Source organism: Lolium perenne, chromosome 6 (genome assembly GCF_019359855.2).
Source record: "Lolium perenne isolate Kyuss_39 chromosome 6, Kyuss_2.0, whole genome shotgun sequence".
NCBI classification, from domain to species: domain Eukaryota; kingdom Viridiplantae; phylum Streptophyta; class Magnoliopsida; order Poales; family Poaceae; genus Lolium; species Lolium perenne.
Window position 1 is genome coordinate 225,184,413 of NC_067249.2, and position 23,979 is coordinate 225,208,391.

The 23,979-nt window shown below is 48.7% G+C and overlaps 2 protein-coding genes across 2 annotated transcripts; one reads left to right on the forward strand and one right to left on the reverse strand.

Annotated features, from left to right (window-relative positions):
• Window positions 1–15,018: 15,018 nt before the first annotated feature.
• Window positions 15,019–18,295, forward strand: LOC127309279 (heat shock cognate 70 kDa protein-like). The gene is made up of 2 exons (XM_051340186.2): window positions 15,019–15,241; window positions 16,641–18,295. Exons 1-2 carry the CDS (start codon window positions 15,019–15,021, stop codon window positions 18,071–18,073), a joined length of 1,656 nt encoding a protein of 551 aa, XP_051196146.1. The 3' UTR covers window positions 18,074–18,295.
• Window positions 18,296–20,023: 1,728 nt separating this feature from the next.
• Window positions 20,024–21,865, reverse strand: LOC127305839 (7-deoxyloganetin glucosyltransferase). The gene is made up of 2 exons (XM_051336404.1): window positions 21,217–21,865; window positions 20,024–21,096 (listed from the first exon to the last, which is right to left on the reverse strand). The coding sequence occupies exons 1-2, from the start codon at window positions 21,722–21,724 to the stop codon at window positions 20,159–20,161; spliced, it is 1,446 nt and encodes a 481-aa protein (XP_051192364.1). The 5' UTR covers window positions 21,725–21,865; the 3' UTR covers window positions 20,024–20,158.
• Between the last annotated feature and the right edge of the window lie 2,114 nt (window positions 21,866–23,979).

Consider the following 23,979-nt stretch of genomic DNA (forward strand, 5'->3'; position numbering starts at 1 on the left):
CCGCCTGAGTTGCGCCACGTTCCAGGGGTTTTGCTCCTCCACCCCAGTCTTCTTGTCCTTTATCCTGTATGCTCCTCCTCCGATTACTTCCGTGACAATGTAAGGGCCAAGCCATGGTGACTCGAGTTTTTCATGACTTTTTTGCGTGAGCCGAAGAACTAGGTCTCCCACCTGAAAAGATCTTGGCCGCAAACGTCGACTGTGGTAATTCTTCAAGTCCTGTTGGTATTTGGTTACTCTTGATAGTATTTCGTCTCGAGCTTCGTCGAGTGCGTCGACGTCGTCCTCCAATGCTATCTTGGAAGTTTCTTCATTATACTCTGTGACTCTGGGGGAGTCGTGCTCTATTTCTATTGGCAATACTGCCTCTGCTCCATGGACCAGGAAGAACGGGGTTTCCTGTGTTGCTGTATTTGGTGTTGTTCGGATGCTCCACAACACACTTGGTAGTTCTTCTGGCCAGGTATGCCGAGCTTTTTCCAGTGGTCCTAACAGGCATTTCTTGATGCCATTGCAAATGATGCCATTGGCTTTCTCGACTTGCCCATTGGTTTGAGGATGTGCAACGGACGCAAAGTGCAATTTGATACCCACTTCTTTGCAATAATCTTTGAATTCGTGGGATGTGAAGTTACTGCCATTATCTGTGACGATGCTGTGGGGCACTCCAAATCTAAAAACGAGGCCTTTGATGAATTTTACTGCGGATGCTCCGTCTGGTGAATTTATCGGCTTCGCTTCTATCCACTTTGTAAATTTGTCGACAGCTACTAGCATGTACTCCTTTCCTCCTGGCCAGGATTTGTGTAACTTGCCCACCATATCAAGTCCCCATTGGGCAAAAGGCCACGACAATGGTATTGGTGTTAGTTCTGCTGCTGGAGAGTGAGGTTTTGCGGCGAACCTTTGACACGCGTCGCACGTTCTTACTATTTCCTTGGCGTCCTCGATTGCTGTCAACCAGTAGAATCCTGCCCGAAAAACCTTGGCTGCAATAGCTCGACTACTTGCGTGGTGGCCACATATTCCTTCGTGTACATCCTTCAGAATTATTCTTCCTTCTTCGGGTGTGACACACCTTTGCAGGACGCTTGAAATACTTCGTTTGTACAATTCTCCTTTGACCACCGTGAAAGCTTTGGAGCGTCGAATTACTCGCCTTGCCTCAACTGGATCGTCGGGTATTTCTTTCCTGAGGATGTATGATATGTACGTCTGCATCCATGGTATCTGTATCATCATGACCAGGTCCTGATCTTCTTCTTCTTCTTGCTCTTCCTTGGTAGCCCCCGAGGGTTTCTTCTCCTTCTTTTTTGATTTTGTTGATTTAGTAGATCTCTCTGTTATCTCTTCCCAAAATATACCCGGCGGAACTGCAAGGCATTGCGACCCGATGTTTGCAAGAACGTCAGCTTCGTCGTTGCTCAATCTACTAATATGATTTACTTCGCATCCATCGAACAACTTCTCGAGCTCGTTGTACACTTCCTTGTATGCCATCATGCTATCATTGACTGCGTCACATTGGTTCATAACTTGCTGAGCCACCAATTGTGAATCGCCGAAATTTTTTAGTTGAGTTGCACCGCAAGCTTTCGCCATCTTCATCCCGTGTATGAGAGCTTCATATTCTGCTTCGTTATTGGATGCGTTAGGGAACGTCGTCCGAAGGACGTATTTTAACTTGTCGCCTTCAGGTGATATAAGTACTACTCCTGCGCCAGCTCCTTCAAGTCTCTTGGACCCATCAAAGTTCATAGTCCATGTTCTCGACAAGTCTGGGGGTCCTGTGTTTTGCAGCTCCATCCACTCTGCGATGAAGTCTGGCAGAACTTGCGACTTGATTGCTTTTCTTTTTTCATACGTGATGTCCCGAGGGGAAAGTTCGATTCCCCAAAGGGAGACACGACCCGTAGCTTCTAGATTGTTTAGTATATTTGACAAGGGAGCTTCATTGACCACTATGATCGGGTGTGCCGAAAAATAGTGGCGCAATTTTCGTGCCGTTGTGAACACTCCATATGCTAGCTTTTGGTACTGAGGGTACCTTTGTTTTGAGGGTGATAAAACTTCGCTAACGAAATATACTGGCCTCTGTACTCCATGGATTTTTCCTTCTTCTTCTCTTTCAACGACTAGCACCGTACTAACCACTTGAGGGGTGGCTGCAATATACAGCAGGAGAGGTTCCTTTTCCTTTGGCGCCACCAAAATTGGTGGTGTCGAAATTGTGCGCTTCAAATCCTCGAAAGCTCTGTCGGCCTCTTCGTTCCACTGGAATTTATCTCCTTGTTTTATCAGAGCATAAAATGGTAACGCTTTTTCTCCCAGCCTGGCGACGAATCTGCTCAAAGCTGCGACTCGCCCAGTTTGCTGCTGTATCTCTTTCAACTTTGTTGGCTTTCTCATTGTTACTATAGCTTGTATTTTGTCGGGATTTGCTTCAATCCCTCTTGCTGAAACTAAGAACCCCAGAAGTTCTCCTGCTGGGACGCCAAAAGAACACTTCGTCGGGTTCAGCTTGAGGCAGAATTTGTCGAGGTTGTCAAAAGTTTCCTTGAGATCCTCGATCAGTGTCGCCCCTTTTTTTGACGTTATGACGACATCATCGATGTATACTTGCACGTTTTTCCCAATCTGTGTCGCCAAACACTTCTGCATCATCCTCTGATATGTTGCTCCCGCATTTTTTAGACCAAAGGGCATTGTTCTGTAGCAAAACACGCCGTATGGTGTAATAAACGCGGTCTTTACTTCATCTTCTTCTTTCAATCTGATCTGGTTATAACCAGAATATGCGTCCAGGAAGGAAAGACGTTCGCATCCAGCCGTGGAGTCGATAATTTGATCGATCCTCGGGAGGGGAAAGTGATCCTTTGGACAATGTTTATTGAGACACGTAAAGTCGACGCACATGCGAAGGACTGTCGTGTGTTTCTTCGGCACCATCACTGGGTTAGCTACCCATGTGGCTTCTGTGGATATCTCTTTGATAAAACCAGCATCCTTGAGTCGATTTATTTCTGATAACATAGATTTGCGGTTTGGTTCCGAAAAACGCCGCAAGGGTTGTTTGATTGGTCTCGCGAGAGGATCTAAGTTGAGGTGGTGCTCGGCAAGTTCCCTGGGTACTCCTGGCATGTCAGCTGGACACCATGCGAAGATTTTCCAGTGCTCACGGAGGAACTTGACGAGCGCGCTTTCCTATGCGATATCCATATTTGTTGCAATGGATGTCGTCTTTTTCGGGTCTGTCGGGTGAATCTGCACCTCCTTAGAATTTTTCTCGGTATTGAAAGTTGATTCTTTATTTGGCCTTCCAACATCTGGCAGCACGTCGTAGTCAGTCATACTTTTTGACGCCAAATACTCAGCTTGCATCCCGAAAGTTTCTGATAGTCGATGAAAATCCTTGTCGCACTTATCGGCTAGGGCGAAGCTTCCTTTGACTGTGATTGGTCCCTTTGGTCCAGGCAATCTCCACAACAGGTATGTATAATGTGGCACCGCCATAAATCTAGCATATGCTGGTCGTCCCAACAAAGCGTGGTACTGTGACGGAAAATCCACAACTTCAAATTCCAGCCTCTCGATTCTATAATTCTCTCGAGTTCCAAACTGAACGTCGAGATTGATCTTCCCCAATGGATAATTTGGCTTCTCCGGTGTGATACCGTGGAACCTTGTGTCTGTTGGCTTCAAGTTCGCTAAGGATATGTTCATCTTCCTCAATGTGTCTGCATACATGAGGTTTAAGCTGCTGCCGCCGTCTATGAACACTCGAGAGACATCAAATCCCGCAATAACTTCTTTGGCAGAATAAGTGCTGACTGCCCTGGTCGAGGAACTTGTTGCGGATGATCTGCTATGGTGAAACCAATATCTTGCCCTGACCAATTAAGATACTCTACAGTTGGTGGAGGCATTTTTTCTGCCATAAACACCTGTTGTGAAATTACTTTTTGAGCTCTATTTGACGGCCTTGCCTTCTGAATCATCGACGCCGCTCCGTGAGAGTTGGGATCAACATAAGGTGGTGGTGGTGGTGCTGCCGCTATTCTGAGCTGATGTCGATTGTCTTCTGTAATCGCGGGAGGAGGTGGTAAATGAATCTCGCTCCTGGGTTCTCGAGGATTTCTCTGTGCTGCCCGAGCGTTAGCGTGCTCTGCATACCTGAACATTGCCTGGAAATTGCGACAGTCTTTCTGCAGGTGTCCTGACTGTCTTTTACCGTTGCTGTCGATGAAAAAGTGCATCTGGCACGGCCCATTCATCATGTCTTCAGGGGACATGAAAGGCCTTGGGAACCTAGGCCCGCTATTTTGCCTGTTGTTGCGAGAATCATCTCTGTTATCACCTCGCTGTTCACTGCTTCTCTGATAATCGTCTCTGTTGTTTCCTCTTGTGTTTGTCCGAAATCCTGCCGAAATTTGCCCTGGAGCGTCATAGTTCGGGTACTGCCGAGGAAATCGTCGCCTCGATTGATAGTTTCGACTACGGTCCTCCTCTGGGGACCTGTGCCGTTTGTTGTGGACGGCGTCTTCTCCATCTGCCCATTTGTTTGCTATCTCCATTAACGCGGATACTGTCTTTGGATTGGTTCTTCCCAAGTCCTCGACAAAATCTCCTCGCCTGACTCCTGCGACAAACGCATCTATTGCTCTTTCGTCAGATATATTTTCTGCCGAGTTTTTAATGATATTCCACCTTTGGATGTACTTTCTCATTGGCTCATCTGGCTTTTGTCGACATGCTCTCAATTCCTCTAACGACGCAGGTTTTTTGCACGTGGATCTGAAGTTCTTGACGAACACGTCCTCGAAACTTTCCCAGCTGTCGATAGATCCTGGAGTGAGTTTCTTTATCCAAGATCGTGCGGCTCCACTCAAATGCACTTGGATGCTTTGCATGGCTGTTGCCCTGGTTCCTCCTGTGAGCTTCACTGTCTCGAGATAATCAACTAGCCAATCCTCTGGATCTTGAAGGCCGTCGAACTTTTTGAAGTTATCGGGTAACTTGAATCCTGAGGGGACTCGAGTTTTTCGGACTCTCCTCGTGAAGCATGGCAAGCCGCACATATCTTCGTCGTTAAGCTCCGGAGATTGCCGATGATCCCTTCTGCTTTGCCGCGCTCTATCGACCCTTGCTTGTGCTGCCGTGTCTCTTGCTCCGCTTGGTCCTTCGAGTCTTTGCCGCCGTTGCTTTGCTGCAGGTCGTGGACTATTTTGCCTTGCCGCTCCCTCGGGAGGCGTTGATCTGAGCTTATTTGTCCCCATAGCTCCAACTCCTGCTATCGCCATATTGTATAGTGTTTCCCTTGGATCACCTGGAGGTGGTTTAGATGCGAGGATAAAAGCTTGTGTCGCCATATACCCAGCTTCTGGTGTCTTAGGGATAATGTTCCCTCTTGTATCTATTGACATAAAGGACATATCGAGGTTTTGAACCAAGTGCTCTCTTTCAGCTTCGGGTATGTGTTGTAACCTTGATCTTCCTCTGTTCCGAGCCTCCCTGTGGCTATCACCCGAAGTTCTAGATTGTCGACTTAGATCTGCCCTTCTCCTGCTGGATGCAGAAGCTGCCTCCTTTCTCCTGTTTAACTCGGCTGTCTGTTTTTCCAATTCTCTGGCAGCTCGTGCTAGCCTATATTGATATGCTTGTAATTCCTCTGGTGTGGCCGTGGTAGCCATTGGTTCTGTACCATTCATAGCTCTCGCGGCTCTGTCCCATGCTGCTTGTGAAAGTTGAACTCTGTCTCGCGGCTCTGGTCCGACGTATTTGTTGCCCAGGCCTTGTCGCAGATTGGAGGGATCGACATATGGATTTCCCAGATCGTCGAAAGCCTCAGATGTTTCCTCTTGATCCTCAATGGTATAAATCTGATGATATTTTGTATTCAGATCTATGCTGGGTTTGGTGACATCGTCGTTGAGATTGATGAAGACCTTGCCCACTGTGATAGATTTGTCGATGAAGTCGTAACTGTCGACATCGCTTGAGCCATCGCTTATATATGAGTCCGCGGATGACTCAAACGACATGTCGTTGAAGATCTTGGCGAGTTTCTCTCTTGCTCTGGTGCTGACGTAGCGTGTCGATGAAGTTTCTTCTTCGCCTGACTCGGTTGACGATGTATAGCTTGAAAAATCGGAATCGACCGCCGACGATCCCGACGAACTCGGAATTTCGACACGATACGATCCTTCCTTCTCGACGCGAAAGTGAAAACTTCCGCACGTCATCTCCATGGGCTCCGCCAGATACGCATATGCATCCAAACGGGAGGGTGGGTGAGGAACAAAATCGACAGGACCAGCAGCGATCTGTTTACCTCGATCCATAGCGTTGCTTGCGGTTGACGATGTCGAAGATCTTGAACGTGCCATCGAGATCAGATCCTTATGCCTCTAGTTCCCACAGACGGCGCCAATTGACAAGGTATCAACTTGTCAATGCCTATGGATTATAGGCTAGGGTTTAGTTGGAAGTAGAGGGTAAGTAGATCTCGAAGGTTTCAGCCGAAAAGTACTCGACGATTGTGAAAACTAGGGTTTGTAAAATGATTCGATTGCCTCTTCGTCCCTCGACTCCCCCTTTATATAGGAGGCGGAGCCGAGGGTTTCGTTTTGTACAAGTTACAGAGTCCGGGACGGTTTCTAACTCATCCCGCCAGATTTACAAATAACACTTCCTATTACAACTCTAACTTTCCTTAATATATCTTGAGTTCTCGCATCTTCTTATTCTTCGGGTATTGGGCCTTCAGTAAACCTCGGGTACTATCTTCGGCAGGCCCATTTGGGATGCCTATGTCAGAGACAGAGAGCGCTCAGGTTACAACCAACACCGCCGATCAGAGCACCCGCAGTACCCTCCCCCGCCGCCTCCTCCTCCCCCAGCTGGACCGCGAGGGCGCGACCAAGTTCGGGGAGGACAGAAGAGACATCATCGAGCGCCTAGAATCCCACAGGGGGCTGGTCCTGCCCAGGCGGCTCCTGGTCTGGCTGCTGGAGGGTCCAACAGCACCAGCCTGGACGCAACCCATATTACCTGCTACAACTGCGGGAACCAAGGACATGTTCAGGCGGAATGTACCGCGGAAGCCTTCTGTGTGAAACGCAAGAAGCACGGCCACCCAACAGCTATGTGCGCTTCCTTCTCCAAGAGCCTGGATCCCTACTGGGCGGGATTCGGAGGAAACCGTAAAGGCTTCGTCTGCTGCGAGGTGCCCGACGAGGAGATGTACCAACCTGCAACCAACGCCGCTCTTATCATTCTTGAGAAAGAGGGCCTCAATGAAGAACAACTGGAAGATGAGCTTAAAGACTTGGTCGATGATAACTGGACATGGCAGGTGTGCAAGCTCAACGGTACAGATTATTCCGTGGTTTTCCCGTCCAAAGAAAGCCTGCGGATGGCGATCCGAGGCGGCGGCATCACCTTACCCATGATCAAGACCAAGGCCATCGTCACGATCCCCACGGATGACCCGTTGGTGGTGGAGAAGCTGGAAGAGGTGTGGGTCCACCTCATTGGCGTTCCGCCTCCTCTTCGCCGCGCAGATCGCCTACTCCTTAGCACCCGCGAAGTGGGCAGGCCCATCGCGGTGGATGTGGAGTCCCTTGACCACCCCAATGGCCCCATCAAGATGTCTTTCGGATGCCAAGTTCCTGTTCAGCTGCAAGAGCATATCACTCTGTTTGTGAACATGCAAGGATTCCGGATCCGTATTGTTCCCATCTCCAAGGACCCGGCAGTGGAAACAAACACCGATCCACCCTCCCCACCGGCCAAGAACGGAGAAGATGACAAAGAGGAAGATCAAGAAGAGACAGATGAAGACAGGTGGGACCAAAGACGCAAGAAACACACCGACAAGGGCAAGAACACCCCTGCTTCCGCTCCGGCAGGGGGAAATGAGGGCTTTGCGAGGAAATTTGTCCCGCAAGTGGCCACAGACGGGTACATCTCCCCCTGCTCACCTTCTGCCTGCCGTTCCAAGGACTCTCAGTCGAAGAAGATCACGCTCCCGGCAACAGCTTTCACTCAGTATGGTTCGAACCTCACGGAGCATGGAGACATCTTTCCCACTGTGGCCAATATGATCAAGCAAGTGATCGTCTCCCCGCCTGCCTCGTCCCCACGGCGTTCAGACTTGGAACAATTACAGCTCTCCACCTCTCTGTCTGAAGAAACGGATGAGGGACAATCCTATCTCACCCCGGGGAAGGCCTTGGCCTTGGGGGTCGAGGACAAAAACGAGATAGGTTGGCACAGCCCGGCTTCGGGGGAATCCACGGCCTCCGCACTCCGGGCCAGTGAAAGGCGCAGCAAAAGCAACAACGACCGTCCATCTAGGAAGCTCATGCTGGAAACTGCTGGGTCACAACTTTTCGCTGAGGAAGTCGACATCTCCGGGACGGACGTGACGAAGACCTCGCTGCACCAGGCCCCTGCCATCAAGGACTCTTCAGCAACTCCGCATGCTCTTCTGGAAGAATCCCCCATTCCGGCGCTGGGGGCGTCGGTGGCACGTGCGCCCCGAACCAAGATTTCCACCGCTGAAGCTCTGAGGAAGAGCGCAAGGAGTGCGGGGGTGGCGGACGAGCCAGTGCTAGCCAGAGCCATCCGCCACGCCGCTGTCAAAAACGCTCCTTCCTCATCCAACCCAGGTAACGTCGACTCATCCAATTTTACTGCTTTCCAATCCGTTCCTATTGATAAGTTGCTCTCGGTGGCGCACGATAGTTGTGTTATTTTTCCTTCCTCCTCTTTGGGCCCTCCCGAGAAAATTATCTCCTTGATACAAGCTAGGGAGCTTGCTCAAGCTGATCTGGCAGCGGCAAGACACAACGCGGAGGTTGAGGCGGCAAAAGCTCAGGCGTCGGCCATGGCCGAGCAGGACCCCCAGGTGCCACAAGAAGGGTCTGTGGCACAAATTGGGGAGGGTAACACCATCCTTGATATCAAGGACAAACCAGCCAAAAAGAGAAAGGTGACGAAGAAGCAATACCCTGTGGGACCAAGACCGCTAACCCGCCAAGCACGGGCTCAAGGAAGGGTTTCCAAATGAGATGCCTCTTTTGGAATATCCGGGGGTTCGGTCGTAGGGGGCGACGAACTCTTCTGAAGGATTACCTCCGTGAGCACAAGATTGACATAGTGATTCTCCAGGAAACCATCAAACAAGACTTCACTGACTTGGAACTTCGTAGCCTAGAAGTGGGCGACAAGTTTTTCTGGTGCTGGCTCCCGGCTAATGGGCATTCCGGGGGCATGCTCATGGGCGTCCGAGACAGAATTTTTGAAGTTGGAGTGGTAGATATGGGTCAATTCTACCTTAGCACCTCCATCCTTAATCGGGCGAACAAGCGCATTGTGACGATCATTGGGATATATGGACCTGCGGATCATGGGAGATCCGGGGTCTTCCTCGAGGAAATATCGGCCAAGGTTGCCAGAACCAATACTCCCCTCCTCATGGGCGGAGACTTTAACCTCATTAGGGCGGCTTGTGACAAGAACAACGATCGTCTGAACTGGAGACTCATAGATCTCTTTAACGAACACATTGCTGCCTGGGCTCTTCGGGAAATTCCGCGCTCCGGGGCTCGGTTCACTTGGACGAACCGCCAACTCAACCCAGTCCGTTCGGTCCTCGACCGTGTTTTCATTTCTCCGTCTTTGGAAGGTTTTTTCCCTCTGTGCTCTCTTTCTGCGGAAACGAGCCTGGGATCTGATCACACCCCGCTCATCTTTGACTCCGGCGAAGGGCTGCCGGAGCGAAGTAATCGCTTCTTCTTCGAATCAGGATGGTTCGAACGCCAGGACTTCCTTCCCATGCTCCACAATGCCTGGCTCAATCTCTCGGCCAAAGTGGGAGGCCGGGATATCATTGACTGGTGGCAGTTCATGTCTGGCAGCCTGCGCCAACATCTCCGAGGTTGGGCTCGCAACTTGGGCATGGCCAGTAAAAAGGAGAAAGAAAACCTGATGACCCAAATCATGCAGCTGGATGTGCAGGCCGATTCCAGTGGGCTGGATGAGGATGATTGGGCTCTTAGATATTACCTAGAAGACCAACTCCTCCAAATCGTGAGTGCGGAGGAAGAATATTGGCGCCAAAGAGGAAGGATCAAATGGGCCCTCCAGGGGGATGCCAACACGGCCTACTTCCATGCGGTGGCCAATGGACGGAGACGAAAGTGCTCGATCTCTTCTCTTAACCTTGGGAACGAAATCACGAATGATCCCAGGAAAATTCAAGCTGCCATTTATGATTTTTACCGTGCCTTGCTCGGATCGGCGGGGAGCCGCTCCTGTACCTTGTCTCCAAGGACTTGGACATCAAACGCTCAAGTTTCGATCGAGGACAACAATCAGCTGATGCTGACTTTCTCTGAGGAGGAGTTAGATCTTATCGTCCGGGAGATGAAATCCGACACGGCCCCGGGTCCCGATGGTTTCCCTGTTCTGTTCTTCAAGCGTTTCTGGCCCAATGTTAAACGGGGGGTTCTCCATATTCTCAATGACTTTATGCTGGGACGCATAGACATCTCTCGCCTAAACTTCGCCATCCTCGCCCTGATCCCCAAAGTCCCAGGGGCGGACAATGTCGCCCAGTTTCGCCCAATCGCCCTCATTAACGTGATCTTCAAAATCGTTTCTAAGGCGTTTGCGTTTCGTCTAGACCCCATTGCGCAGAAAACCATCAGTCTGAATCAGACGGCTTTCATCAAAGGGAGGAACTTGTTGGAAGGCCCTCTTGCACTCTTGGAGATTGTGCATGAGTTGCGCTCTAAGAAATTAGGAGGGGTTCTCCTTAAGATCGACTTCGAGAAGGCTTACGACCGGGTTAACTGGGAGTTCCTGGCCGAAGTGCTTCGGTGCAAAGGCTTTGAAGAAGCCTATATCCACAGAGTGCTTCAATTAGTATCCGACGGTCAGACTGCCATTTCCATCAACGGTGTGATTGGCCCGTACTTCAGGAACAAAAGAGGGGTGCGCCAAGGGGACCCGTTATCTCCTCTCCTGTTTAACTTCATTGGCGAGGCACTGTGGGGTATCCTCTCTGCCGCGGGGGCGGCAGGCCACCTACAGGGTGTGGTGCCCCATTTGATCCCTGGCGGGATTTCACACCTTCAGTATGCGGATGATACGCTCATCCTTATCCAAAACACGGAAGAAAACATAGCCAACCTCAAATTTTTGCTTATGTGCTTTGAAGACATGTCCGGCTTGAAAATCAACTATCATAAGAGTGAAGTCATCGTGATGGGCCAGCCTTTGGAGGAACAGCAAAGAGTCGCGAATAAGCTTAACTGTAAATGCGGCTCTTTCCCTTTCATGTACCTTGGGCTCCCTATCTCGGACAGGAAGCTCCGACTGGAACAATGGTTGTTCTTGGTCCGCAAGCTGGCCGGCAGAATTGAACCGTGGCTGAGTAAACTTCTCACCTCTGGGGGAAGACTGATCCTGTCCAACGCGTGTCTTGATAGTATTCCCATTTTTGCCATGGGCCTCTTCCTTCTGCATGATGGGATTCATGCTAGATTCGACTCGCACCGCTCCAAATTCTTCTGGGAAGGAGCGGGCAACAAGCGTAAATACCATATGGTCAATTGGCCTTCGGTTTGCCGGCCGAAATCCTCGGGAGGTTTAGGCTTGCTTAACTCAAAAAAGATGAACATTGCCCTGCTGTCCAAGTGGATTTGGAAGCTTTACCAAGACGAGGCTTCTATCTGGGCGACGATTATCAGAGCCAAATATCGCGACGCCGATAACCTGTTGGAGGGCACCGGACACGGGGGCTCGCAATTTTGGAAAAGCTTACACAAAATTAAGCATTTCTTCAAGCTGGTAGCGAAACACGTCATTGGGGATGGACGTCGCACTCTTTTCTGGTCTGACTGGTGGTGCAGTAACCAACCCATCAAAGAGCTGTTCCCTGACCTCTTCAATATCTGCTCTAACCCAAACCTCACGGTGGCTGCGGCCCTAGATGCTGGGGACATCAATATCACCTTCCGACGCTCCCTCAATCTGGAAGGACGGCGGCAATGGAGCGATCTGGGGAGGCTCATTGAGCCTTTTTCCCTTTCTAGTTGCAAAGACAAAGTCTCATGGCACTTAGAACCTTCGGGCAAGTTCTCTGTGCAATCTTTGTATGCCAAACTCTCTCAAGGGGCTTCTGTTGCCTACCACAAGGACGTCTGGTCAGCCAAAGTTCCCCTGAAGATTAAAATTTTCGCTTGGCAGCTCATCCTCGATAGACTACCCTCTAGCAAGCAAATCGCGACGCGCCACGGCCCTGCCTCGGGTAACTGCGCCCTTTGTGGCCACATGGAAGATGCGGGTCATATTTTCTTCGCTTGCTCCCTTGCAAAATTTGCTTGGAGTGCCATCCGTGAGATTCTCGACTGTAACTGGAACCCTGGGAACTTCCCACAGTTCCATGCTATTCTCTCCAGCCTTGCGGGAAGGGCTCGTAGGCTGTTGTGGTTTCTCTTTCTCGCCCAATCTTGGGCCCTGTGGAACATTCGTAATAAACTCACTATTGAAAAGAAAGTTATTAACCACCCCGCTAATGTGATTTTCAAAACTGCTCTCTTTATACAGCTATGGAGCGGCAAGGCAAAGCCAAGCGACCGGGAGGGCCTCCGGTGGTTGGAGAACAAGCTGAGGGAGCTGTACGCCGCCGTGAGACCAGGACAACCAAGCCAGTGAAGACTTAGTTTCTCTTGTTCCTGGAGTCTGCCCCTGCACCTTCCTTTTGTATCGTCTGGTTACCCGTGTTTTCTTCTAGTTTGTCGTTCCGTTTGGCTAAGCTGTATGCCGCAGCATTGTAAAACTTGTTGAACCTGAGGGCTTTATTAATTTAAAGTCGGGCACGCTGTTGCCTTTTATCTAAAAAAAAAAACTAGCAAAGTTAACAACGTAAAATCTCATGTATATCAAGACACATATTTGCCAGAGCATTATACTATTTTTTTTTGAATGGCAAGCGCTAGTGATGGCCCCTACAATGACCATCTAATATTTTCCGTTGAACATGCATTTTGTGCTACTGAACTCCAACGACATTCCATCTAAAAACATCTTTATTTAATACGACAGAATTTCATAAGAAATCTCGTGTGTATTATATCCATTCATTATAAATCCAAGCAAACCTATACTAGTGCATTTCTCCATATTTTTAGTTTATGTAGTACTATCGTTCATTATATGCATCCTTTTCCATGGTATCCTTAAATATCTCAAACACTTGGCTGAGTGTTTCAAGGTACAAGTTGACGTAAGCAAAACACGCAAATTCTAGATTGTATGAAGTATCAATGTTTCTCTCGAATCATCTTATTGCACTCTAGCTTCGTCAGCCATTTCATGGTAAAAATTAATGACTATGTATCAAACATCCACAAATGGCATTGTTATTCTCTTTTATTTAAAATTAATTGTTCCTAAAACGTATGTAACCCTCTTAGAACCTATTCAGGAGATATTTCCAACTTGACAAGCTCGCTCAAAACCAATATGGCCTCGCGAAAGTTAACCCAATTGAAAAAAATGAGCACATCGAACCTAAAAAAACATATATCAAGCCAATTATATGGATGTACAACCCTATATATTAAACATACTATAATTATACTGGTTCCTATAGTTGAGTATGGGCATCCCGACCTAGCCCGAAAATACCGGGCCAGACCAGGTCAAGATTGTGCGTAGGGATAGGCTCGGGCCAGGACATGCTCAAGCCTCAAAAACTTGTGATTTAGGTAGGAGTTGGGCCAGGCCGCTCGGGCTAGGATGGGATTTTCCACGTTTTGGGCCTGGCCCGGGACTGATTTTTCAAACCCGACGGTTAGGCCGGGCTAGGCTCAGGCTTAAGTTTCCATCTTCGGGCTTTTTTGAGCCCGGTCCAGCCCAAATTTTGCCTAAGTATACTTGTATCCTTTGATATGTATGGGCTGCCCTGAGGCTAGCCATAGTGCTACTATCATAAGGAGTATCATGCATACCACCTTGGCAAAAATCTGATGTAGCGCTATAATTAACGAGGAAAGATACGCTAATGGTATCATAAGGGGTACTGTATCATACACGTGAAACTAAATAATTTAATGTCAAATACATCATATACACACAATTGCATTGAGATTCTGCAAATAATTAAGTATCATGAGATTATGATACTACTAGATAATACTAACCACTATAGATGTAGTGTCATAGACTGGTATCATGTGGATGATACCATTATATGATACTTTGCACTATGGCCAGCCTCATAGATAATTGGTCATCGAGTGGAGACCTGTATTTCCCGGTAGAGAAGGAAGAGGAGCAGGTGGAACCAGTGGCGGAGCCAACAGGGTGGAAGGGTGGGGCCAGCCACCCTAAGATTTAGCCCAGCCCATATATCTTATATAGAAAATAGGAGAAAAAAAAGCCCAGCCCATATAAGGTCTGCCCCACGCCCCCACCCTAAAAGAATGGGCTGGATTCGCCACTGGGTGGAACCCGTGTCCACTTCAGCACAGAGTTCACAAAGAAAATACCATGTCGGCCCTGACGTTTATATTTGAAAATGGTGTCCGTGTGTTGAATTGTGTGTAGGCTGATCAGAAAGAGAAGAGCTGTTGAGTAACAGTCTGATCGTGTTGTGCGAGAAAAAAAAAAGTGCATCAGTTCTACCATTCACATGCAGTAGTGGCCGGTACAACTGACGAAGAGATCAAACACATCACAAACTGAACGCATGGGCCACGCACGAGTATATGTTTTTTCCCAACGAATTCAAATCGTCAAAACGACCCTTCATTTCGCGGCGTCATGTGCTATTGTATCCCCCGAGATAAATTCTTCGGATCCCCAAGTGGAGTAGTATGATTTTCCACTACCGAGGCGACGCCCTCTTGCCTTCCTCTAATCTATAAATGCAACTCCTGGCATTCTCAAGCAGCTCGCTCCTCTACTTCACCTCTCCTCCATTTTCTGCCTTTTGGCGTGGAGATGGCAAGCACCAAGGTGGACGGGCCGGCGATCGGCATCGACCTCGGGACGACCTACTCCTGCGTGGCCGTGTGGCGACCGCTGCACCAACGCGTCGAGGTCATCGCCAATGACCAGGGCAGCCGCACCACCCCGTCTTGCGTGGCTTTCACCGAGTCATGGCGGCTCGTTGGCGACGCGGCCATGAACCAGGCGGACATGAACCCTGTCAACACTGTTTTCGGTGAGTGCTCCTCTTCTTTTAAGCGGCAGTTTAGTCGTGTAAGTTTCACAGCTTCACGGCGTTTTGAGTCTGTAGCATCCCCAATATGTTCAGAGCTTCAGATACCTGCCATCTTTTTTTTTTTTCCGGCCGGTGGTCAAATGCTTAGTCCACTACTACTTATATGGGGTGCTTACGGCGGCTTAGGTGTAGTTGTGCATCTTTTCTTTCAGGCTATGAATTTTCTATTCCATTATTTTATTTATTTATCCTAAGCACTACGCACCGCATATACGAGTACCACTGTACCAGCAATAAGTTCCGAAAGTTTTTGAAATCGTTTCACTGAACTCTTGCATTCTAGTTGGTTACGCACAAGTACACCTTCTTTCATTTGCAGGATTTAAAACACGTATGAACAGGGAAAATACATTTTCACTTTTCTATCTCACATTTCTATTTAATCCGAATGTTTAAATTTGTAATGGAAAACGAAAGATATTAGATATTTCATGAGTAAAATGAAAAACTTGCCTTGGAATCTAGTCCCAAATAATATTGAGAGAAACTAAGTAATGAGAACCAGCCTAAAATTCTAAAATCACTTAAGAAAAATCTTTAGGATTCTACCCCTCCAATTTCTATAAAAATCTGCGTATGGAGGAAGCCTTCAGAGCTGCCATATGGAGCATCATGGGGAAAATTCATCAAAAACTTTCAACGAAGGAGAGTTTTTGTGCCGAAATAAATGGAGAAATCAATTGCAAATATGAGCTTGGGGCTAATGACCATCTTCACTTTTTACAATATACTGATGCACGTGTAGAGATTATTTAAATTAATTATTTTCAATTGATAAAATACTTCTATATACACTACTATATCGTAAGTTATAAGTTACTGACGTGGTAACATTGACTGCCTCTCCTGTCTTATTTGCTCGTCTATATATTGAAACATTGACAGAAATGATTCATTTTGATCTTGATTTCAGTTTATGACTACAAATTGTGTGAAACTACCCCTGAAGAAAAATTCGCAGAATTACAAATTTTATTAGTGATTAATCATATCAGAAAACATGCTTTACTTGTGCATTTTTGACGTTTATTTTAAAATGGGTTGCCCTAGACTCTGCATCAAAATGAAGCATACGGCTGCTTTTATTGAACTTAAAAGAATCCAGTTTTACACAAGATCGTGGGTCTGTTTTGTGGAAACGCAAACGAACATGTTAGGTATATTATAAAGTGGTTCCTATAATTCTGTGAAATGGTCTTTTAATATGTGTATTTTGTGATGTTAAGTTATAGTCAAAACTATAACTTGGAAGTAGCAGCTCAAACTCTTTTCGGTGTATATACCTCTAGCTCTGTGAAATGTACGTACTATTCAATCTAACTACTAGTATTATCTTCAGATGCAAAGCGACTGATCGGCCGGCGATTCAGTGATGCGTCAGTGCAAGGAGATATCAAGCTATGGCCTTTCAAGGTGATTTCAGGTCCTAGTAACCGACCGACAATCGTGGTGCAGTACAGGGGCGAGGAGAAGCACTTCTCGGCAGAAGAGATTTCCTCTATGGTGCTAGTCAAGATGTATCAGACCGCTGAGTCCTACCTTGGAACCACGGTGAAAAATGCCGTCATCACTGTCCCGGTCTACTTCAACGACTCACAACGTCAGGCCACCATGGACGCTGGCACTATCGCTGGCCTCAACGTCATTCGCATCATCAACGAGCCCTCAGCAGCGGCCATAGCCTATGGCCTGATGGACATGGTGTACGACAACGGTGAAGTGAAGACGGTGCTGATATTTGATTTTGGTGGCGGTACTTTGGATATATCTGTTATCAATATTGACAGGGACACTTTTACGGTCAAGGCCACTTCCGGTGACACTCACCTCGGCGGTGAGGATCTCAACAACCGGATGGTGGAGCATTTTGTGCAGGATTTTCTTAAGAGACATAAGAGTGACATTGGAAGCAACCCGAGGGCGCTCATGCGGCTGAGGACAGCATGCGAGAGGGCCAAGAGAATGTTGTCCTCGACAGCGCAGGCTAAATTTGAGATCGACTCGCTCCACGATGGCATTGACTTCTATGGGAGCATCACTCGTGCTCGGTTCGAGGAGCTCAACATGGACTTGTTCCGCAAGTGCATGGAACATGTGCGGAAGTGCCTCACTGACGCCAAGATGGACAAGTCACAGATCGACGATGTTGTGCTCGTCGGGGGATCCACCGATATCCCCAAGGTGCAGCAGCTGCTCCAGGATTTCTTCAGCGGGAAAAAGCTCTGCAAGAAAATAAACCCTGACGAGGCCGTCGCCTACGGCGCAGCTATCCAGGCCGGCATCCTCAACGGGGAGTACAACCAAAAGGCACAGGACCTGCTCCTACTCGACGTCACACCACTGTCTCTCGGGATAGAGATTGACAGAGATCGTTTCATGAGCGTTCTGATCCCCAGGAACACCACAATCCCAGTCAAGAAGGAAGGGGTTTTCACGACCGACTGTGACAACCAGACGGCCGCACTCATCCAGGTGTACGAGGGCGAGGGTGCATTCACCCAGGATAACAGGATTCTCGGCATGTTCACGCTCAATGACATCCCTCCGGCACCGAGGTGCGTGCCAAAGATCAATGTGACATTTGAAATCGAAGCAAACGGCATCCTGAAGGTGGTGGCAGAGGAAACAAAGACCGGGAACAAGAACAAGATCACCATCACTAACAACAAGGGTGGGTTGAGCAAGGAAGAGATCGAGCGGATGGTGCGTGATGCGAGCACGTACAAATACGCGGACAAGAAGGAAATGAAGGAAGTAAAGCAGGAACGCTGAATCGCATGTGCATGAGGTCCTCAAACTATGCGTGCGTCGTGCTTCTTTATAATCCTGAACTTACTCTGCTTCTGCCTCAATGGATTCGTCCTTAGTAGTACCGGTACTATTCTCTGCAAGTTCTGGCATGGGCACATATGCATGGCCGATCTAGCCTGGCTTATGTTTTGTTTGTTTTCTAAAAGATGTTTATCTAGCTGGTGCATCTAATTGAGTTGCCAAAAAAGTGCGTGAAATGCTCATTACATGATTCAGTGTAAGACCATCACAAGCTGCAAGTGAACGACGCATGAATAAATTTAGCTTTCTTACTTAATAAGCATTAAATTACATTATATTTTTGGTCGATAAGTGTCCGCAAAATGGGTCAAATGCCTCTATTCTAAATTGTCAGTGTACTATTGTTCTTCATTACATAACTGAGTAACAGTCACATGCGCCAAGCTTGGTTTAGCTGATTTTTTTTAGTCAAAACTGAGAATTAGCTTAATTTTCAACCAACTCATGATAGAACTGCATTGTGATCCGTGCTAGTATGAGTTGCCACATGGGATACAAGTGTGACTTTTTTTAATTTCACATGGTGTTGCAACTTAATTTTTTTTTAGATTGTTAGAATGCTTTGTAATTTCACATGAGTTGCCACATGTGGCGTCTCCGGAGGTCACGAGCAATCCAAATCTTCGTCTGACATAAGCTTAAGTTAGACCTTGAGATCCTATAGTGAGTAAATTCTGTAACACAAGAGTAACTCTACGACTGAAAACCATAATATTACAACTCTTATTAGAGTCAAGTTCCAAATTCTTAGATGCATTCTAACATTACACCAACCAACAGAAAACAAATTATGTTATTCTAAATAACAAGATAGCAAATGGGTCTAAGAGGCTATAACATAAGGCGACGTCCCAACCCATAAGTCTCAGGCTGTTGGCTGCAAACTAATTGTTGACGTCAACGAAGAAACCACCATCCATCTGAGCATCTTGGTTTGCACCAGAATTGTAACAAGCTGCAAAGACTTAACCGTGCAGGGTGTACAAATTTCTGTTAGCAAAGCAGACATGCGATGCTTTTTGTGGAGCTTCTTTTGTGAAGCCAGTTTTCTCTATAAAACAGGGGAGGGAAAAAACTCGACTACTCGGAACCTTTGAAAAAGGATAAGAGAGCGATAATCTAGCTCTATATACCAACATGTTGAAATCCACCGAATATTCATCATCCACTGAACCTATCAACTAGGAGCACCCCCTCGGTACCCTGAGGATGTATGTTGCTAAGTTTTATGTTTAGGTTAAAGTTATTTATGATCATAGACTTCATCACCAAGTCGTCCGTAACCGTGGACACGACTTTTTGAAAAGATTTAACCGTGCAAGGTGTACAAATTTATCCACACGTGCCGACTCACTCTTGATGCCACTAGGTTACCACACTTCCTGGGTGTGTCGACAAAGGGTGGTCGACCAAAACCTTTTCCTTTCTTCGTGTGAATTAGAGCGATGTAAGTTTTGGATTGGAAGTGCTACGTCATGGATTAGAGCGATGTTGCAGCTACGGCAAGACTGCGGTAGTTGGCTCTTGGACGTGTCCACTGTATCGTGTCTGTATTTTTTTTTTTTTTTTGTAACAATAGGATGTGACGGGTGGTTTATTCGGTGCTCTTCCGCGGCGCTAACCAGGTTTCCACCTGGTAGCTCGTCGCATAATTGGAGCTAAATTGTCGCCGGCGTGTGTGGCTGGCTGATTGCTCCGCTTGGACCTTGATGACTTTGCATGACCTTTTTGTGGTGTGGGCTTTGTCGACCGCTGATTGCGGTGGACTCGGAGATGGAGTCGCCTGGTCGGGGAGAACTCTGGCGCAATCATCCTAACACCGAAATATCTTGGCCACCATGCTTTTCACCTGGAGGAATGTATAGTATAGAGTAGTTATGAACCATGCTCTGCAGAACTTATCTCATTATTATTATTCTTCCGTCTTGTTCATCTACTAGCAAGACATTTCTTGTTCTCGAGGCATGCAGAAAGACAAGAAACATGCACAGCTCGTTCGAAGCACATTAAGCTTGCAGCAAGCAATCACACGCACCCTGCGCGCAAGAATTGAACCAGGCGGTCCAGGTTCTCGCTCGACGACCCGCCTTCCGCCGCCGCCGCCACGGCCTTCTCCTTCCACGCCGCCGCCTTGGCTCTCATGTCCTTGCCTTTCTCGCCGTCCATGGCCTCGAGCACGAGCCTCGCCACGTCCTCCCTGGTCACATCGTTGCCGATCTCCATCCCGATGCCCCACTTGGTGCACGCGTAGCGGCAGTTGGTCGGCTGCTCGGCGAAGAAGGGCCAGCAGACCATGGGCACGCCGGCGCACACGCTCTCCAGCGTGGAGTTCCAGCCGCAGTGCGTGAGGAAGAGCCCCACCGACGGGTGCGAGAGGACCTGCTCCTGCGGGCACCAGCTCGCAAGGACGCCCCTGTCTTTCGTGACGCGGATGAACTCCTCCGGCAGGACGGCCTTCTCGCCAGAGACGAGGTCCGGCCTGACGACCCACAGGAACGGCCGGCCGCAGCTCGCCAGGCCCCACGCGAACTCGGCGAGCTGCGCCGGGGTCACCACCGTGATGCTCCCGAAGTTGACGTACACGACCGAGCCGGGCCGCGCCTGGGCGTCCAGCCACCGGAGGCAGCTGGCGTCCTCCTTCCAGAGGTTCCCGCCGATCGCGTCGAGGTCGCCTCCGCCGGCGGCGGTTTTGGCGAATGTCTGGAGCGGGCCGACGGTGTACACGCGAGGGAACTCGCGGCGGAGCGCGTCGACGACGCCCTGCTCCAGCGCGTCGTAGGTGTTGAGGATGACCCCGCGGGCGCCGCGCGCGTTCTGCGCCTCGGGCCCGTCGTAGTTGAGCATGACGTCGTCCGGGTCCGTCGTTCGGATGAAGCTGGGGATGTCCCTCAGACGGACGCCCTCCATCCCCGGGATCCAGTCGATGGCCGTGTCCAGGTACCCGTTCGTCAGGTCACTCGCATCTGACACAAGTTACACAACACGATCTGACACAAGTTACACAACAAGATCTGACACAAGTTGCAGAAGAACATTCATGCTGATCTGATTATCTACAGGAGACCAACTCCAGAAAGTGGTACCTTTGAGTGGTACGTAGCCTCTCTTGACGAGCTCGGCGAACTGGAGGTAGCCCATGAAGCCGCAGGCGCTGGTGGTCCAGAACACCAGGGCGGGGACGCCCATCTCCTCGGCGACCCTCTGCGCGAAGCTCATGACGCCGTCGGCTATGACGCAGGTCACGGGCGGCGTCCCTGGCGTGCCGTTGAGCCGGACCAGCAGCTCCCCGAACGGCGCGGCGCTGTGCTTGGTGGTGGACAGGCAGAGGGCGGCGATGTCCTGCGTGACGTCGTCGTCGTCGGACGGAGGGAGGCCGTCCGGGACGGCCTCGAACCGAAAGCCGGCGACGCCGTCCAGCGAGCCTGGGCCGCGGGATCGGAGGAGGCGGCGGTGGTTGTACTCGGAGTTGACGAAGGTGATGTGGAAACCCCTGGCGTGGAGCACCTTGGCGAGGTGCATCATGGGCGTGACGTGGCCCTGCGCCGGCTGCGGGATCAGCACCGCGTGCGGCTGCTGCAGCTCGGAGCTCATCGCCGCTCTCCGGTCTCGGTGATCCGGGTGGGGGGATGATCGGTGATCCGGGGGGGACTCGGTGCTGGCACGGTTGCTTGCTAGCTAGTAATTTGTACTGGAGTAGGTGTGTGAATCCTGATATACGGTGGAGACAGGGTGGTTGCTGCCCGAAAACCTGTATTTAAAGTGGACGGTAACTACAGTAGCGATGTCATCTGTGATGTCCCCATGTGCTAACTCAGTACACTCACAAAGTTATGAAACCAAATTGAAACGTAACTGAAATACGATATTTTTGTGAAACGTATTGAAGTGACGTTAGCGGTCACATTAGCAGTTTCACTTTTTTGCAAGAATATTTCACAACGTAATGTTTTTTATGTATTAGTTTAGTTCATCACTTGTGTTTGAATTATTAGTTTTATATTACTCCGTAGATAAATGTGAGAAGCTTCACCAATCTCAAAGTATTAGGTGAATGGTAGATATACCTCTTGTAGGTAAAATTGCTTTTAAAAACGCCGGGCCGGGTTGCGGCCTTGCTGACCGTCATGCCGGTATGATCCACTACTGGTCTAGATGCTTTCTTTGCTAACAATATTCAGCGTTATACAGTATTGTGCATCGCAAAAGTGATATCATTGCATTAGTAATGGCAACCTCACCTCCGACTGTGACGTTTAGACGACATTTATTCGGTCCGAGACTTCATGCATGGAACGCTTACTGTTGGGTTTGGAATCCATCCAGTTGTCTGAAGGGCAAGATGAATTTCGTTGGAACTTATAATCTAATGGAAAATTCTCTGTAAGTTCATTGTACAATGTCATCATCCAACCGGTAATACCAGTTGATAAAAACAAGAAGATTTGGAAGATGAAGATACCGCTCAAAATTAAGATTTTTGGCTGGTATTTGCGTCGAGGGGTAATCCTAACCAAAGATAATCTTGTGAAACATAATTGGCATGGGAGTACGCAGTGTATGTTTTGTCAACACGGTGAGACGATTAAACACGTGTTCTTCCAATGTTGCTTTGCCAGATCTATATGATCATGCATCCAAGTAGCTTCTGATCTGTATCCCCGACTAGTGTGGCCAACATCTTCGGTAATTGGCTTCATGGGATCGATCATAGATTTAGAACGTTTATTGGGGTGGGGGCGCTTACCATTATATGGTCGCTATGGCTGTGTAGAAATAACAAAAAAATTAATGATAAGAATTGTTCTCTCTTGCAGGTTATCTACAGGTGTACCGCTACTCTCCGTCCGTGATCTGCAGAAGGTAGAGAAACGCGACCTGTTTACGGATGTATGTACACGGTTGGAGGACACGGCGAGAGATACTTTTTCCCTACATGAGTGGCAGCATAATCTACGGATTGGTCTTCACCTTAGGCGTCTTACATTTTCTCATGCTGATTTCTAATTCGCTTTTTTAGCAATCTAGAATATTGAGTTTCACTTAAACGGTTGTGTGCATCTTAGCTATACAGAGGTAGAGTGTAATTGCTTTTTACGAGAGTAATAAAGTCGTCCATTTTCAAAACAAAAAAAATACTTTCTTTGCGCGTGGAGTACTACTGGTGTGTGGAGTAGTTGGATGAGTGACAAGAGGTTGCTGTCCTGGTGCGTGTGCGTGTCCCGCGGGGCGGGGTCCAAAAGCTCCACAAACGCGGCATTCCTCACGCGCACAATAAAGCTGGCGAGATGCTCGTGGAGTACACTTTCGTGCTTTGGTTGATTGCCCATACAATTCGGGCCGGGGGGTCACGGTAATGGCTTCCAGCGGCGCCGCACATGGGCGTGGATGCTGCACACCGACGCGGATCACTGTTTGGCTGCCTCGCCTTAAGGTAACCGCTCTCGTCGCATCCATCTCCACTCGACCCGGTAGGTTCAAAAACATGAAAATAGAGCGTCGGCCGGAAATAATGTTTTCTGTCGCCCGCAATTTTGTTTTATTTTGGCTCCGGCGCAGACCAACAAATTATTCGGTGTCTCCAAGTCGAACCCAATCCACGGAGAGGAGGGGGTGACGGGACCTCCGGATGGACGAAATAACGTTGGGCCAGCCTTGTCGGCGAGACTCTCAGAAATCCCTTCCCATCTCGTCCTCCTCACCTCGCGACAGCCTCCCTTGAGCCAGATCGGCGCCGCAACCACCCCTCGCTGCCTTTGTCCAGTACTCATCTATAGAAACCCCTTCACCGTCAAATATACTTTTCCACTTCTCTACTCTACGGCGCCGCCCATCGCAACGTCGTCCCT

Coding starts and splice junctions, on each gene's coding strand:
- LOC127309279 (XM_051340186.2), top strand. CDS start 15,019: ATGGCAAGCACCAAGGTGGACGGGCCGGCGATCGGCATCGACCTCGGG. Junction 15,242..16,640: donor CCCTGTCAACACTGTTTTCG/GTGAGTGCTCCT, acceptor TATTATCTTCAG/ATGCAAAGCGACTGATCGGC.
- LOC127305839 (XM_051336404.1), bottom strand. CDS start 21,724: ATGAGCTCCGAGCTGCAGCAGCCGCACGCGGTGCTGATCCCGCAGCCG. Junction 21,097..21,216: donor AGGCTACGTACCACTCAAAG/GTACCACTTTCT, acceptor AACTTGTGTCAG/ATGCGAGTGACCTGACGAAC.